Below are 18776 nucleotides of genomic sequence, written 5' to 3'. Positions count from 1 at the left end.
CCGAGGGAAATAATCTCATGCGGTCAGCAGTATTGTGCATGTCTTGTTTATTACTCACCTTTTATTTCCGTCTTTATTTTCCAGTGTAATACTAGTGGTATTTATTATGGAAAGTACATTTCATGCATTTGGGCTTTATATCAATATATGAACAATGAGATGAACAACTGTATAGCAAGCATATTCTGTATGGGCTTTCTATTTTAATTCAGATTAAACTGTCAAGTGTATAGACAGATCCAAATTAACCAAGTTAGACCGAAATGATAAAAAAAAAAAAACAAACCCAGAAGGTAAATTAACTTTTTAGCCATTTGCCAGATGGTAAGTAATAGTAGCAATATCATTAAGTCTCAATTACATATTGTTTTCTTACAACTTTTAGAAGCAGAAAAGTTTTATCATTTTGATTTGTTGCATAGAGGTTAATTTATTTCTGCTCCCTGTCTCTACCGAAGAACAGAACCCTTTCATAAGAAAGCACATTAATGCTTATTAAACACACTAATCTAGGCTCTTCATCATTCTGTTTGTCTAAATTTCATAGGTCCCATCCCCATGACCACAGGCCTGCTCCGTTAGCAGTGGCTAATTAGTATTTTCTCAGGTGGCAGAGAGGTAGCCGCCAGCCCTATACCTACAGCTTTCTTCTATTCTGTCTTCTTCTTCCTCGTTCGGCCCACAGGGGACCCTGCCCACAATGATATAATCAGGAATGACTGTTTGCCTACTAGTTAGATTATCATTTCCTTAATGATAGGCCATAATGTTTTGTACTATCACCAAGTATCCTTTGGGTCTTGGTTTTTTGTGTTTTTTGGTTTTTGTTTTTTGTTTTTGTTTTTTAGTCTAGTTTCAGGTACATATGTATATATTGCTGGCTTTGGCTAAGAGTGTGGGAGGTGAATTTTGGAAATGAGAGGAGAACGTAGATGATCTATGTGTGCATAGTCATATGCAAGTGAAAGAGCACTAGGATGGAAATGATGTGACCTTGGACTGCTCTCTAAAGTTTTCTGGGCTACAGCTGTGAAACAGAAAAAAATAATGACCAAATATATGTAAAAAGGGTGCTAGATGGTCTCCTGCTTTGCTGAGACTTCCCATCCTCCCTCATCTCACTCCTGACATATGAAGTTATAGCCAGTTCACTGGATTGAAACATTAAAATAAAAAGTTTCGCCATGGGTTTCAACCAGTTTTCTACTCCTACAAGATCCTAAGTATGGGGTTTCTTTTGGAGTGATTAAATGATTCTGGAATTATATATTGGTGATGGTTGTAGAGCTCTGTGAAAATACTAAAATCCACTGAGTTGTACAGTTTATAAGAGGGTGAACATTATGGTATGTGAATCATAGTTCATTGAATCTGTTACTTAAAATATACTATTGGATGAAGGGTAGGGGTTAAAGATTGAGGATTCCCAGGTGACTTGGATAAGGATTAATTCATAAAATGTTTAATATTACAGGTTTTAAGTTCTCTCCTGTTTGTTGTGACCTGGAGGCTCAAGCTGGGTCTACTCAAGGTAAGTGTTTGCCAATATTTGACCGCAGATTATTTTGCCTGACACCCACCCCACAGAGTGGAACCCTGCCCCTCTGACAAACAACACACAGAGGTGATTAATTGACCTGTCAAAGATGAGTTCATTGGCTGCTTATTGGTTTGCTTTCCTCTGGAAAACTTCATGTATGTATGTTGGTGGTGAAGAGGAGGCGAGTCAGGAGCTGGGGAAAAGGACAATGCAGTGTTTAAAGTGGGGTAGGGAAGCGTTGATTTAGCATGGGGGTGTAGATTTAAATCAAGTCGGGTTGGGTTTGGCCTCATGACCTCCTACGTTATCTCTGATTTTTTGCATGGCTCTAGTCATTAATTTGAGATATTGTCATGACTTTACAGTGCCTCCTAGCAAATGGCTTTGGTCCTTTCCTTCAGATGCTCTGGCTTGGGTTTAGAAGCCTGCTATAGCCATGTCATCAATTATAAATAACGCCTTCAGTGAAAGAACTGGTGTTCATTCTTCTCTGTAAACCTGTGTTTACACTGTGTCATTTTTCAGTGAGGGGACATTGGTGTCCTTTTACCTTTGTCTTCATTGTGCTCATTAGGCTTTGCCTCTTTTCCCAAGGGATACTGAAAGCAATATTTATAAATGATTTTGATGAAAATCAGACTTTTGGAGGGCACGGGGTCTGACCACAGGGCAATGACTCAAAATGGGGAGGTGGTGGGGGCAAAGGATCAGAGGAAAGGTACATCAGAATGAGCTTTACCAAAATGCACATTATCCTCTCCTAGCCCCATCACAAGAACTGCTTACTGTGGTGAGCCACCAGACTGTATTACTGTGCCTTATCCCATGGATGTGTTAGGGACTTTCAGAAATGAAACTGTTCAGTTTCATTTGGCCCTCAGTCTAATCAACCATCTATCTACCTTGATCGTGTAATACTGTCTACTGAGACAGAGTTGGAAGACTCAGGAGTGAAGGACATGCATCCTTTTTGTTTTCTTTTATAGGTTTATTTTCCTTACATCTTATTTTAGGAACTGGATGGGGTATCACAGAATCGGGCTGGGTTGCCCAGGAAAACCGATGATCCAGTCTGCTAAAAACTAGTCCTTATTGCAAGTGTCTGTTGGCCCAATATGGACCTCCAAGAATGATTTCAACTTTTGAGAGGCAGTAGAGCATAGTGATTAAAAGTTTGGACTGTGGAGCCAGAGAGCCTAGGTTTAAATCCCAGCTGTGTGACCTTGGGAAAGTTATATATAAAGTTTCTGTGCCCGAATTTCATCATCTATAAAAGAAGGATAATATTAACGTTGACCACAAGGATTTTGTGACTATTGAATAAATTAATGTAGATAATGATTTAGAATAGTATTTGTAACATGAAGTACAATATGAATGTTCAGCACCTCACTATTTCCAAATACACTTTTAATATCTTTATCTCACACCATCCTCATGATCACTCTGCAAAGTAGATTCTGTTGTTATCCACATTTTACATAGGAAGAAGAGTTAAAATAGCAGTTCAGAAACCAGCTAGCTAAATTCAACTGATTATTTTCTAAATATTCCTTTCCTTCCTTGGCTCAACAACTTTCTCCTGCTCAGTGCGAGTTCTGTAAGTCTTAATCTGACTCCTACTTTTCAATGAAGAGTATACAATTTAGAATCTTATTTATGACCTCCAGTATGATTTCACCAATTTGGATTCTATAAATTTTCAATCAGTGACAACCAGGACTGATCGGTCTTGAGCATTTCCAAAGGTTCTCACAGAGAAGGTTTGAGTTAAGATGAGAGTACAAATGGCTTTTCCAAAAGCATATAAATTTGGAGAAATAGTTGTTTTCAGTGAATTGAACTTGGTGTTTGTGTGCAAATGTTGCTATTTATTTCCCATTGATCTCCATTCATGGAATGAAACCTATCAGGGCATCTTTTTTTTTTTTTTTTTTTTTTTTTAATTTTTTTTTTCAACGTTTATTTATTTATTTATTTATTTGGGACAGAGAGAGACAGAGCATGAACGGGGGAGGGGCAGAGAGAGAGGAAGACACAGAATCGGAAACAGGCTCCAGGCTCTGAGCGGTCAGCTCAGAGCCCGACGCGGGGCTCGAACTCACGGACCGCGAGATCGTGACCTGGCTGAAGTCGGACGCTTAACCGACTGCGCCACCCAGGCGCCCCAGGGCATCTGTTTCATTAATCTGACTTTATTTATTTATTTATTTATTTATTTATTTATTTATTTAATGTTTATTTGTTTTTGAGACATGCAGAGACAGAGTGCAAGTGCGGGAGGGGCAGAGAGAGGGAGACCCAGAATCTGAAGTAGGCTCCAGGCTCTGAGCTGTCAGCACAGAGCCTGACGCAGGGCTCGAACCCACCAACTGTGAGATCATGACCTGAGCTGAAGTCGGACGCTTAACCGGCTGAGCCACCCAGGTGCCCCATGACGTTAGATATACTATATTTGAAATGAGTGAAATGGTGTAAAATTTTTAGGATTTATATATGTTACTGTCTCACACTCCATGCCACCCCATCCCTGTGCCTCAGTTAGTGTTGGTGACGCTTTGTTTTGTTTCTGTCTTTCTATACATTCTGATTTTTAGATTAATAATGAGGCAGTGGGCATAATATGGACCAGTTTAAGTTGATTTAAGCTTCACTCCTGTACATGTGGGAGAAAAGGAAGATAGAGGAAATTGTTAATTTGGCTGAGTTACTCAACTGAGAAAGATTCTGAGACACGATTTCAAGGATGCTTTCAATTCTCTCCATCCTAGATTATGACTTGGATTTTCTCCTTCTGGTTTCAAAATCATATCTATAAGGACTTGGTTCTTTCATTTCATTAATTGGTGAAGCCTTTCAAAATATTTATTTTTTCTCATTTTCATAAACCCTATGTGGCTACCCTTCATTGAATTTAAGTCTCCGACATGCTATAACCTATGAAGAATTAAAATAAATCACCATCCCTTTCAGCACAGAAACACTTGGGCTGGGCTGCCTGAAGTGCAGGGGAGGGAGAACATCAGGTAACCGGGGGGGGGGGGGGGGGGGGGGGGGGGGGGGGGGGGATCCGGATTTCTCAGCTTTCTCAGGCCAATCGGAACACTGTTGGAGTTTGTTCCCAATCCCTCAACTTTGTCCTTAGTAAATCCTTTGTTGTCTGTTGGTGCTTCCTGGCCTGTTTAGGAAAAATGCACATTTACTCATGTTAGCTTCATCGTGAGGCCTGGGAGCAGGACACTTTGATATCAGTCAGACTGCTTTATTCACTTTACCCTTTCGCAACTCCCATTTCACCTACTACCTACATCTCTGTTCATTGCTCTGAGGAAAAAAGTTAAAACTGAGAGACAATATATTTTTGTAGATCTTCTCTGATCTTACAAGCATAGAAATGCTGCAGTGGGTCAGACCTCTGATCATCTAACACACAGCCCTGCCTCTGACCCATGATCCAGTGGGCATTTCCTACAAGGATTTGGCAATCCTATTTGAGCATCAACCTCAGTGATTAAGGTATCGCTCCTAATTACATCTGCCTCTACCTGAGACTGGAGGAATATGCTATATGGACAGCTAAATTTGGGCAATCAATTTCCAAGAATGTGTGTTTCACAGATGGCCTAAATGAAGCAGTTGGATTATAAAAAGTGAAGATTAAATTGCATCTCAAGAAGCTACATGGAGAGAAACAGAGAAAAAGCATTTTTAACCTGTAACTCATAGAGTATACAGATGGTCCCTGACTTACGATGGTTCGATTTACATGTTTTAGACTTCATGGTGTGAGAAGGCAGTACTCATTCAGTAGAAACTGTATTTTGAGTTTGGATTTTGATCTTTTCCTGGGGCGGCGGTACGCAGTACAATTCTCTCGCGATGCTGGGCACTGGGAACTGGAGCTTGCGGTTGGCCACGCTATCGTGAAGGTAAACCCCCGAGACACTTACACCCATTCTGTCCCCGCACGACCATTCTATTTTGCACTTTCAGTACAGTAGTCAATAAGTTGCATGAGACATTCAACACTTTATTATAAAATAGGCTTTGTTTGAGATGATTTTGCCCAACAGTTGGCTAACGTGAGTGTTCTGAGCATGTTTAAGGTAGGCTAGGGTAAGCTCTGGTGTTCGGTAGGTTAGGCCGTATTGTGACATGCAGTTTCGATCTACAGTATTTTCAACTTATGGTGGATTTATCAGGACATAACCCCATTGTAAGTCGAGGAAGATATGCAAATTGTGAAGAAATTATTTAAAGGAGTTGAAATAGATTTATTTAAATAAATAAGAATAGTATAGCTATTTATATATAAAATTATATAGCTGTTCATAAATGATATTTCTATGCAATCAATATTTATTGAGCGCCTGCTCTCTGCTGGGCTCTGTATTGGAGACTGGGCATATATGAAAGATGACCAGTGTACATTCCCCAACCTCTAAGAATTTACAGTATAGTGGGAGAGATTGGTGCCCTATTAGTTAGGGTTGTTCATTATTATTTACTACTGTTATTGCAGGTAACACGTAACAGAAACCAACTTGAGACGGCTTAAACAAAAAATCACATTTATTTGAAAGGGCATCAGAATGCTTCATGGGACCAGTGCAAGTGAGTGGCTCGACAGCAGGAATCAGATCAGAAGAATTGCCTGGACTTTGCCTCTTGCTTCTGAATCCAGTTCCTTCAGTCCTACTTCTGAAAGTTGACTTTCTCTAAATCTCCATTTGTAAGGCAGGCATAAAGCTTCCTATAATTCCTCAGTTTATATTTTTTCTGTTCGGGAAAGCAGTTGCAATTAACCAGATATTTTTTAGTGCCATTTCTAAATTCCAAGGAGACAGAATAATTTTCCCAGCTTGAGTCAGCTCTCTACCACTGGTCCCATCAGCTACAACCAGGGAGTGAGGTCAGTAATACAAATGTTGCTTTGTGGTAACCCACCCATTGGATCCTTGGAGCAGTTCTCAATGCAGGGCAGTCCAAGTCAAGTGGGCATATATACCCAAAGAGGTCTGTTAAGAGAAGAAGAAGGAGCCAATTTTAATACAGTCTAGTTAGTACTGTGATAAAGATGTATGTGCAGCTTGCTACGAGAGCACAAGTGATCTGAAACCAATTATTACAGTAAAATTGGTTATATTAATGCAGTCTAAATAAATGATGTTCTCTATAGAGTGTGTGGTTAAGAACATGGTCTGTGATATAAGATAGACTTAGGTTTGTGCCCTGGTTCTGCCATTTACCTGCTGTGTGTCCTTGAACAGGTAGCTAAAGCTCTCTAAGCCTTCATTTCCTTCTCTGTCAAGTGGAAACATTACCTGTGCAGTTGTTTGGTGTGTGAGGAGGATTAAATGAGAAAATGAATATATAGCTCTTGATGGTGTACCTGTCATATATTAAATGCCAGTAAAGTTAGTTGCTGTTGATATCTATCACTCAGAAAGTGATATTATGCAGGTATGGTGGGGTAGATGCGATCAGGTGAAGGCTCTCTTAGCAAGGATTAGCCAGTTATACACCTGACTTCTGAAACATCTCGTACCCCAGGAAACTCTAGCCTAGCAGAGTCCAGCCTACTTTCTCTTTATTTTGAACTGGGTAAAATGCTATGCACTCGTTTTACCTTAAATAACACATCCTTCTCGTAGCCAACAATCTTGTTCTGCTAAGTATGGAAGACTGTGAGGAGAAATTCAATGAAGTACTTCAGACCTGGCTGAGGGTTAACTTGTACCATTGGTTTTCTGTGTCGTGGTAGTAGCCCCTTAAGGTAGAGCTGGGGTTTCAGCTACCCAGAAGCCCTGTTGATTTCCATGAGTGTTGGGCAGCTGAGCTCCCTATATGCTGCTCGGGAACTTTACAGGTAAAGGATTATCTGATATAATCCCATAATAGTAAAAAAAAAAATCCATCAGTACTACTCCCTATTGTTCCTGCACTGCATATCACAGAAACTTGGTAATATACCACGTGCTACTAATGAATACCATAGCATCATAGCCATGTATATGTTGTTCTTACACCTGAAATTGCTTCTTTGGAACAGCAGGGGTTGTGAAAAAAATAGCTAGCCTAACACCTGGGTTTCTTGAATGACATGTAATAGTTATACCCAGATGAGGAGCCATTCCTTCTGATATTTGACCACCTGGGGCCATTCATGTGCACTTAATGGAGGGAATTTGTTTGTTTGTTCTACATTTCTTTCCTTTGCTTTTGTGTTTTCCCCTGGTAATGTAAGTTATACAGGACACTTCCATAGCAATGATAACAGTTCCTCGGGAACCATCTGAATGTCAAAGGAAGTGTGTGAAACAATGCAATGGCTTGGTAATAGCTTTGGCAGGAGCCCTGCCATATAACTGACATCCTAATGGCTCTGTTGGACCCATTAGGCATGTATAAGACAGTGCAGTTGACTTTGTAATGGCTCCTTTGGAGATGTTACATGATCAGAGGAAGTGTGTAAGTCATTGAGATTACTTTATATGTGGGTGAGACACTTCTGTGGTGACTGTGATACTCTTACAATTGAAAACAATTTTGATGTTATTGAAATTCAAGCCATTATAAAGTTAGATCTACCAAGCTCATGTTTTCTTTTTTTTTGTAGGTTATTTTAACTAGTATTTTTTTAGTATAAAGTAATATCAGCAGATGGTATAAAAATTAAAATCATAAAAACAGGTTTAAAGTGAAAAGTCCCTCTCCCTCTTACACTTTAGGTGCCACTCTTAAGAGATGGCCAGTGTTAACATTGTATTATGTATCATTCCCCAAATGTTCTGTACATGTACAAATGGGATAACATCCTATAGAAAGTCTAATAACTTCTTCTAGTTAATATTCTACCTTGAATATTCTCCCATATTTGTAGTATAGATCTGTCTTGCTCTTTTTAATGGTTGCATAGTATTCTGTTTCTGTATCATTTTTTATTTAATCCATTCTCTTATTTGTGGACATGTAGATTTCCAATGCTTTGTTATTAAAACCAGTGCTGCACTAAAATCTATGTACACGTCTTTTTGCACACCTGTTGGATAATTTCTTAGAAGTGGAAATGATGGGTCAAGGACATGTACATTTAGCATTTTTTATAGATATTACTAAATTTCCCCCTTAAACAACCAATTATCTTCCTACTAATGCACCTGTTTTCCCCTATCTTTGTCAATACTGACAATGACAAAAGATTTCTTTCTTTTTGTTTATTTATTCTGGAGAGAGAGGGAGAGAGAGACAGAGTGCCAGCGGAGGAGGGGCAGGGAGAGAGGGAGACACAGAATCTGAAGCAGACTCCAGGCTCTGAGCTGTCAACACAGAGCCTGACACGGGGCTCAGGAACTGTGAGATCATGGCCTGAGCCAAAGTCGTATGCTTAACCGACTGAGCACCCTTGGCAAAAGATTTCTAATATCCAATCTGCTAGAAGAAATATGGTATCTTTTGGAGCTATTATTTTGCATTTTATTTATGAGTGAGCTTGGGCATCTTTTTATATGTTAATGGACCATTTGCATTTCTTTTGTTCTGAATTGTCTCTTGACATCCTTCTTCCATTTTTGTATTTGAATTTTTGTATTTCTTACTATTTTTCAAGAAACTTCATATATTAAGGTTAAAAATCCTTGGTGTCACATACTATGCATGCTTCTTAGTTTTTCATTTGCCTTTTGAAATAGGTCCATAAGACGTGCCTGTGTCTGTGTGTGTGGTATACAGCTTTATATTTTTAAGTGGTCAAATTCAATCATCTATACTTTATGACTTATGGAAGTATATATAGATAGATAGATGGTAGGTAGATAGAGATATAGTTAGTTATCAACAACGTTATAATGTCCCCAATTCTAAAAATAAGCTGCTTGAAAAGTTATTTGAATTTTGAATTCAAATCTAAGTATCCACATACAAATAATAAATCTAAATGTACAGTATATATACATATAGTATGCATCATGGATATATTTACATGAAATCAAACTTGAATGTAAAAGAAGTTAAATATAGTATGAATAATATAGACATTAAAATAAATTAGAGTTATTTACTTAGTCTTTGTAATTGATCTTATTTTTATTATTATTTTTAGAGAGACAGCATGAGCAGGGGAGAGGGGCAGAGGGAGAGAGAATCTTAAGCAGGCTCCATTCTCAGCGTGGAGCCTGATGTGGGGCTGGATCCCACAGCCCTGGGATGATGACCTGAGCCTAAATCAAGAGGCAGATGCTCAACCGACTGAGCCACCCTGTAATTGATATATTGTTTACTCATTAACTTCTTTAGTACATTAAATAATGAGTAAGAAGCCAAAATGAGTTATTGTGCTTATAGAATTAGCTTATGAATAGATTTTTTAAGAGGTTAGACAGTGTAAGAAAAAATATGGTTGAGCATATCCTCACTAGAAATAAATGACAGTACAGGCATACCTTGTTTTGTTGTGCTTCATAGATACCACGTTTGGTACAAATTGGAGGTTTGTGGCAACCCTGCTTCGAGCAAGTCTATCAGCACCATTTTTTTCAACAGCATTGCTCACTTTGTATATCTGTGTCACATTTTGGTGCAATATTTCAATCTTTTTCATTATTATTATATTTGCAATGGTGATCTGTAATCAGTGACATTTGATATTACTGTTGTAATTATTTGGGGGCACCACAAGCCACGCCCATATAAGATGGTGAACTTAATCAGATGTTGTGTCTTCTGACTGCTCCGCTGAATGGCCATTATGCCATCTTTCTCCCTCTCTTCCAGCTGCCCAATTCCCCAGGATGCAACAGTATTGAAATTAGCACAATTAATAATCTACAATGGCATCTAAGTGTTCAAGTGATAGGAAGAGTATCACATCTCTCATTTAAGTCAAAAAGCAAGAAATTACTAAGCTTCGTGAGGAAGGCATGTTGAACACTGAAAGCTGAAAGCTAGGCCTCTTGCACCAGTTGGCCAAGTTGTGAATGTAAAGGACAAGTTCTGGGAAGAAATTAAAAGTGCTACTCCAGTGAACATATAAATGATAAGAAAGCAAAACAGCCTTATTGCTGATAGGGAGAAAGTTTTAATGGTCTGGAGAAAAGATCAGACAACATTCCCTTAAGCCAAAGTCTGATGCAGAGCAAGACCCTAACTCTCTTCAGTTCTGTGAAGGCTGAGAGAGGTGAGGAAGCTGAAGAAGGAAAGTCTGGAGCTAGCAGAAGTTGGGTCGTGAGGTAAGGAAAGAAGCCATCTTTATAGCATAAAAGTGTAAGGTGAAGTAGTAGCAAGTGTTGATGTAGAAGCTGCAGCAGGTTGTCCAGAACATCTAGCTTAGATCATCAGTGAAGGCAGCTACACCAAATAGCAGATTTGCAATGTACACAAAACAGCCTTCTGTCAGAAGAAGACGGCATCTAGGACTTTTTCATAGCTCCAGAGGAGAAGTCATTGCCTGGCTTCAAAGCTTCAGAGGACAAGCTGACTCTCTTGTTAGGTGTGAACGCAGCTGGGAAATTTAAGTTGAAGCCAATGTTCATTGTTAACTATACCTTGTTTTTGGATATTAGCATTTCTAGTATTTCTCTACCATAAAAATGTTACAGTAGACATCTTTGTGATCAAACCTTTGGTTCTGATTCCTTCCTTACAATAGATGTCTCCAAAGAAAATAACTGGGTTCAATAATGTTTACATTAAGGCCCAAGATATGTATGAAATTATTTCTGAATTCATACCTCCATTAACAAAGCATGAAAGTGGCAATTTCATTTTTCCCTCACTTATACTAGATGATTTACTTTAAAAGATTTTTTGCTAATTATTCATTGAAAGGTAAAAAAAATGAAATTATGTATTTTATATTACATGTCACTTACTGATTCTGGAACTGAACCTTTTATCATCTCCTTTTTTTTTTTCTAATGACATTCCTCATTTGTTAGTTGAACTGATTTTTCAAATTATATGTCATTAGAAATCTAGAACTAAATACATATAAATCTAAGTCATTCCATGGGGGGCAATAAAATAGATAATCCAGAATAGAGGAGAAGATAAACATAAGCATGTCATAATAACTATAGATAAAGAGGAAGTTGAAAGACTCTTAAGAAACTACTTTGTGCACCTCTTTGAAGATACACTTGAAAACCTGGGTGGAGTGGATAATTTTATAGGAAAAATACAAATGCCCAAAACTGGCCTTGGATGATAGAGAAAATCTAAACTTTCTAATTTATATAGAAATAAAATTACCAAAGAACTGCTCAAACCAAAAAAAGTAGCAGAAATAGTTTCATAGGCAAAATCTGCCAATCTTTTAAGAAACATATCATTTCAGTGCTCCTTAAGTATTTTCAGAGCATAACAAAAGTGAAAGCTTCCAAATCTTTAAAATTTTTTTGGAAACAAGAAAAGATTTGAGATCTAAAGCAGAGAAAGAAATCACAAAATAAATCTACAAACCAATTGTACTTATGATTATTTGAGGCAAACTTCTTTTTAAAAAAATTTTTAATGTTTATTTATTTTTGAGAGAGAGAAGGAGAGCAAGCAGGGGAGGGGCAGAGAGAGGAGGAGGCACAGAATCTGAAGCAGGCTCCAGGTTCTGAGCACAGACCCTGATGCGGGGCTTGAACTCACGAACCACGAGATCATGACCTGACCCAAAGTCGGTTGCTTACTCGACTGAGCCACCCAGGCGCCCCTTGATGCAAACTTCTTAAATAAAATACTGGCAAACAAGGTCCAGCAATAGAGTAAAAGAATAATACACTATGAGTGCAGTTCACACTAGGAATGCAAGGATGGTTTAATAATAGGAAATCTGTTACTCTAATTAGTAAATTAGAGTGGTAAAATAGAGTAGTATGAATAGATAAACCATATGAAAAATTGCTTAGATGCTAAAAAGGCATTTGATAAAATCCAGAGTTGTATTTAACAAACACATAGCAGTTACTCGCTGCAGACAGTGTTCTAACTATTTTACAGATATTATTGGATTTATTTCTCGCAACCAATCCATGACTTAGGTACTAATAATATCCCCATTTACATACATAGAAACCAAGGCACAATGAAGATAAATAAAGTCATTTAGCTAGTAAGTGGTAAAGCCAAACTTCAAACCCAGGCAATCTGATTCCAAACCCTGGAATTTAACCACTATACTATACTGCTGATCATCAATTTTTGATATTCTTATTTAAAAATATCTACATATTTATGTAAAACTCATGTCCTTTTTCTTAAGTTTATTTATTTTTTTAAGTTTATTTATTTATTTTGAGAGAGACAGAGACTGCAGGAGGGGCAGAGAGAGAGAGAATCCCAAGCGGGCTCTGCTCAGCACACAGCCCAATGTGTTGCCTGATCCCACAGTAGCAAATTCACAGCCTGAGCCAATATCAAGAGCTGGACGCTTAAAAGACTGAGCCACCCAGGGACCCCTAAAAGTAATTTCTTAGATACAATTCTGTGGCATTTAATATTATAATTACTACATTGTAATTATATGTGATATAATTATGTACTATAGTATAATTATAAACAATTATAATATATAATATAGTTATACAATAATTATATATAATTAAATATATCAACAAACATAATAATATAATTATAATTTGAAACATATATATATATATATAATTCTGTAGCATGATGTCATGTAAAATCACAAAACCCCATTTTATTCTAAGTGAGGAAGCCCTACAAAACAAGGATGTCCACTTTCACCAACTACTTTAAACCTATTATGAAGATCGTAACTGTCACCATCAGAAAAGAGAGAGAAATGAGGAGTACAATTAGAAGCAAAGAAGTAAATTATTATTTGCAGGTTATATAATCGTATGCCTACAAAAATCTAAGAAAAGGAAACAGTAAATTAATACAAATAATAAGAATTAAGTCAACTAATTTGGTACAGCTTTAACACACCAGACTAATAGTTTTTCTCCATACAAACCACAATTAGAAAATATAGTTGAATAAATTGTTAGTTTTACAATGCAATGGTGACAGTCAAAATGCCTAGGAACAAACTAGTAAAAAGAGCCAGACACACACACACACTCACACACACGCACATGCGCACACACACTACAATGCTATTGAGGAATGTAGAAGAAAACAAAAATGGAAAGCTTTACCCTGTTCTTGGATGGTAAGTCTCAGCATATAAAATTCTCCCTAAATTAATCTGTAATTCTAACATGCCTCCAATAAAAATATCAATTGACCTTGGGGCGCCTGGGTGGCTCAGTTGGTTAAGTGTCCGACTTCACCTTAGGTCACAATCTCGCGGTCCGTGAGTTCGAGCCCCGCATCGGGCTCTGGGCTGATGGCTCAGAGCCTGGAGCCTGCTTCAGATTCTGTGTCTCCCTCTCTCTCTGCCCCTCCCCCGTTCATGCTCTGTCTCTCTCTGTCTCAAAAATAAATAAATGTTAAAAAAAATTAAAAAAAATATCAATTGACCTTGTAATAACACTGACTTACTGGCTCTAATGTTCAAATGGAGAAAAAACAAACATGTGAGAACACTCTGAAAATATTTGGGAAAAAAACCATAATGTTGTGATAGTAAGTTTGCCAGTTGTTAAAATATATTTAAGTTCATTTTAACTGTACCAGGATGGTGCTAGTATACAACAAACAAAGTGTTAGAATGGAAGAGGAAACCCAGAAATGGACCCAAATATGGATAGGAATATAGAACATGATAATGATGGCATGTCAGATCAGTAGGGAAAACAGGAGTTCTTTAAAAAAAAATGTGTTAGAGTAATTGGGTAGCTATCTGCAAAACAATAATATTGGTTCTCTACCTCACTCCCTACACCAAAATAAATTCTGGACGAATTAAAATTTAAAGGTGGAAATAACTACTAGAAGGAAATATGGGAGAATGTTTTTCCTGACCTTGGAATAGGAGAAGCTTTTCTAGATATGGCACACAGAAACAGAAGCCACAAACAAAAGCGTTGCCATGCTATATTTGTGGCATCCAGAGGCAAAGGGTTAATTTTGTCTTTTATCAATGAAAATAAAGCTCCAACAATAAAATGGAAAACAATTGATAGAGGCTATAGAATAGGAAATGAGAATGGTTCTTGAACATATAAAAATGTTAACCTCACTCCTAAGGGGAATGCAGAATAGAGCTATAAGTTATCATTTATCATCTCTATCACATTGGTAATAATAAAAATTTGATAATATACTTTGTTGATAAATGTGTATGAAATGTTGGTTATAGGCGTATAAATAGATATAGTCTCCATGAAAGGAAATTTGGCAAAATCTAACAAAAGTCTATCTCCTTTGACTCAGCAGTTTCACTTTGCAGAGTTTATCCTGCAGATATTGAATGAGTATGCAGTGATCTGTAAGAGGATGTTCACAGTAGTGTTGTTCGAAATATCAAAAAATCGAGGATATCAATGAAAATGTTCATCAGCAGGAGGCTCCTTGAATAATTTATGGTACATTCATGCAATGGAATACTCTATAGCCTTCCAAAGAAGGAGGTAAACATGATCAGAGGAGAAGTGGAATGGCTTAGGAAGAATTACGTAGGGGCATCTCAACTCTATTGACACCATATTTATTTGTATATATATTTATTTATTTGTAGCATTTTTTTTTCTTAAACTAAGTGGTGGGGGTATATGACTGTTTGTAATGTTGCACTTTATACCCTTTTATAGATATCTTAAATAATTTTAATAAATTTAACACGAACAACATGAGAGAAATCTGTGTGTAACTACATAGAATAGTCTTCAACATACATCATTAAACAGAAGCCACAGAGTTTGTATCATTGTGTATAGCAGTGGCTTTTTTGTTTGTGTCTCAGAGTAAGAAATAACTTTTTACATTGTGACCCAGTTCATAATGAATATATAAATAAAAATAAAAATTAGCAACAAAAATTTCACAAGACAGTGCCTACCCTTACTATGAATCACATCCGCTGATATTTTGTATTCCATCTTATTCCCATGTCTTTGTAATGTTAATTGTGATCCAGTATATTTATTTCATAACCCACTAATAGGTCACAACCTCCAGTTAAAAAACTGATGTCCACCGCGTTACACTTGACCTGTAGTTTTTAACGGACCTACATATGCATATGCTTGTATATACATAGAATTTCTCTGGGGGTATTCACAATAAATGGATAATTCTGACTGCATTTATGGAAGGGAACTAGATGACTATGGGGCGGGGGTGGGAGAGATTTGTTTTCCTACGTGCTCTTTTGTACCTTTAGAACTTTGTACTATGTGTTATTAAAATTTTTAATTTAACATAATGAAAAACTAAATAAAATGAAAATGATAGAGAGGAAGGAATCCAAGTCACTTGCTTTCTAGATCACTTTTTTTAAATTTTAGAGAGAGAGAACGTGTGAGTAGGGGCAGAGGGAGAGAGAGAGAGAGAGAGAAAATCTCAAGCAGGCTCCACACTTAGCATGGAGCCCGATGTGGGGCCCAATCTCACGAACCATGAAATCACAACCTGAGCCGAAATCAAGAGTTGGACGCTCAACCAACTGAGCCACTGAGGCACCCCTAGACCACTTTTTAAGATAACCAATAATTGCTGTTTACGAGCTCTTTCCAGTGTTTTAAAAGAAATGAAAAAAAAAAACCCTTCCCTATAAGTACAAGATTATAAAATGTTCCCTTTATGGCAATCCCCAGATTTAGCTTTTGATTTATGTCTATAACACAGCTTTTTTGGTGTGCTTTGTAGAAACAAAGGAAGAAACAAATACATTAGACTGAGGGTAATATTTTGTTTTTTATATTACTATTAGATCACCTGATCATTCTGATTGTCAACGTGAAATTAGAGTTGTATATGTGGAAGAGGCACACTCTTGTTTACTTGAAGAAGTTGTGTTTGTAGTTCAAGTTTCTGTCTTAAACACGGGAAGCAAGTCATGGAAGTATTGTTAATCCAGTGGACCAGCAGTTTTGTTTCAAAGTTGTCTGACACACTTAGCACTTCTAAAACAAAAAGACAGCTGCAGATTTCACACCTTTCATGTGATATAAACCATGCTATTTTCCTTTGAGATCAAAAACATGTATTTGCCATTTAACAATTTCAGTAGTATACACATAATTGTGTTTCTATGAACAAATGGATATTACGCTACGTGCTTGACTTTAAATAGCATTTCCTTATTCACCAAAGTCCATATTTTTGACGTTTTGTTTTCAATTTTATGGCCACTATCATTTGAAAATTTGTACTTAAAGAATTTTCATTCATTTTGATGTTTGTAAGTGCAAAATGAGTTTATTTAAGAAAGCTGATTTTTTTAAACATCTACTCATTTTTGAGAGTGAGAGAGACAGAGTGTGAGTGGGGGAGGGTCAGAGAGAGTGGGAGACACAGACTCAGAAGCAGGCTCCAGATTCTGAGCTGTCAGCACAGAGCCTGAAGTGGGGGCGGGGCTAGAACCCACTGACCGCAAGATCATGACCCGAACTGAAGTTGGAAGCTTAACGGACTAAGCCACCCAGGCACCCCTACTGATCTTTTTTTTTTTTTTTTCAAATTTTTATTTCAATTCTAGTTAGTTAACATATAGTTCAATATTGATTTCAGGAGTAGAATCTAGTGATTCATCACTTACATACAATACCCAGTGCTCATCATAACAAGTGCCCTGATCCTGTATTTTCATTGTTCCTTGGCAAGTTTATATTTGCTGAAATAATTCTGCAGCTAGAGCAATTGTGTGGCCTGCATAAGTCTTGTGTGCAAAGGCTTAATAACTTTTACTGTGAGAAAACTGGCCATCTTGCGAAATAATCCAAACTGTTATCTTCTACCACATGTCTTATAACCTGGGTTGCCACTGCTAAACAAGGACCAAAACAAAAGAAATATAAAACTAGGGAGTATCCCATACCCTGCCGTATTTGTGCGTTCTCTCGGCTTCCTTCACATGGCTTCAGCATGGCTTACCATGCTTAGTTTTACTCTTATCTCAGTGGTCACTTCTTCTCTATCTGATTTGCTGATTCTTCCTCTTCTTTCTGACCTGTTAATGTTGGAGAATTCCCAGTGTTGTCTTTGTCCTTGAACCTTCATTTACACTCACTCCCTCAGGGATCACATACAGTCTTGAGGCTTAAAATGCTATCTAATACGCCAGAGAGTTCCAAATTTATATCTCAGCCGAGACTGGTCTTCCAACATCCAACTTCAACTACCTACTTGATAATTTCACTTGGATATCTAATGAGTATCCTGGATTTCACTTGTCCAAAACTGCCCCCCTGATTTTCCCTCTACCCCGGACTTGCTCCACTTGCAGACTAGCCCATTTCAGTTGATGGAAACTCCATTCTGCCACTTGCTTAGGCCAAAAACCTTGGGGTCGTCCTGAAAGCTCTCTTGCTTTCATACCTTATATCTGCTCTATCAGCAAACACTGTTCCTTTACTACCAACTCCAGTGCTACCGCCTTTGTCCAAGCCACCATCATCTGTCACCTGGGCTAATTCAGCAGCTTCCAACAGTTCTCTGCTTCACAGAGTGATCATTTTAAAATGTAAGTCAGGTGTACTAAAAATATTGCAAGGGCTTCTCATTTCACAGAGTAAAGTATTTGCAATGGTCTAAAATGCCCTCCATGATCTAGCTTTCTCTCTGGCCTCCCCTCCTTCTGCATTTCCCCCTGTTAGCTGCGTTCTAGCCACACTGATGTCTTCGTCAATCTTCAAAAAAAACCCAAAAAACAAAAAAACCCAAAACCCACCAAAACAAATCAAAACAGCAAAAAACCCCTGTCAATACACATCTGCCTTAGGGACTTTGTTCTAGCTGATTCCTGCCTGTGCTTGGAACTATCTTCTTTCAGCTGTCACATATTTAACTCTCACACCTCCTCAAACCTTTGTTCAGCTAGCTCCTCCTCACTTAGGCCTATTCAGACCCATATAATACTGCAACTTTCACCCCCAACCCCAAACTCCCAGTACCTTTTTACCTGCTCAACCTCTTCTTTCTTTTCATAGCATATATCATCTTCTATACAATTTACCCATGTATGGTGATTATTGTTTATTCTCTGTTGCCCCCATCAGAATTTTAATTTCCACAAGGGCTGGGATCCTTGTCTGTTTTGTGCACTGAACTCTTTAAAGCTCATATAATAGTTTTCAACACTTAGTAGGCATTCAACAAGTATTTTTGAATGAATAAA

The 18776-nt window shown here is 37.6% G+C and overlaps 1 protein-coding gene across 1 annotated transcript in view; it reads left to right on the top strand.

Moving 5' to 3' along the window:
• The window catches only part of TENM1 (teneurin transmembrane protein 1), a 556826-nt gene that overhangs the window by 68772 nt on the left and 469278 nt on the right, over positions 1 to 18776 (top strand). The window contains exon 3 of the mRNA XM_032592148.1: positions 1475 to 1531. Within this exon, the coding sequence (XP_032448039.1) occupies positions 1475 to 1531 (57 nt within the window). The remainder of the gene's footprint in view (positions 1 to 1474; positions 1532 to 18776) is intronic.

This window comes from Lynx canadensis, chromosome X (assembly GCF_007474595.2).
Source record: "Lynx canadensis isolate LIC74 chromosome X, mLynCan4.pri.v2, whole genome shotgun sequence".
Lineage (NCBI taxonomy): Eukaryota > Metazoa > Chordata > Mammalia > Carnivora > Felidae > Lynx > Lynx canadensis.
Note: the sequence above shows the minus strand (reverse complement) of the source record. Positions and strands in the feature narration are given on the sequence as shown.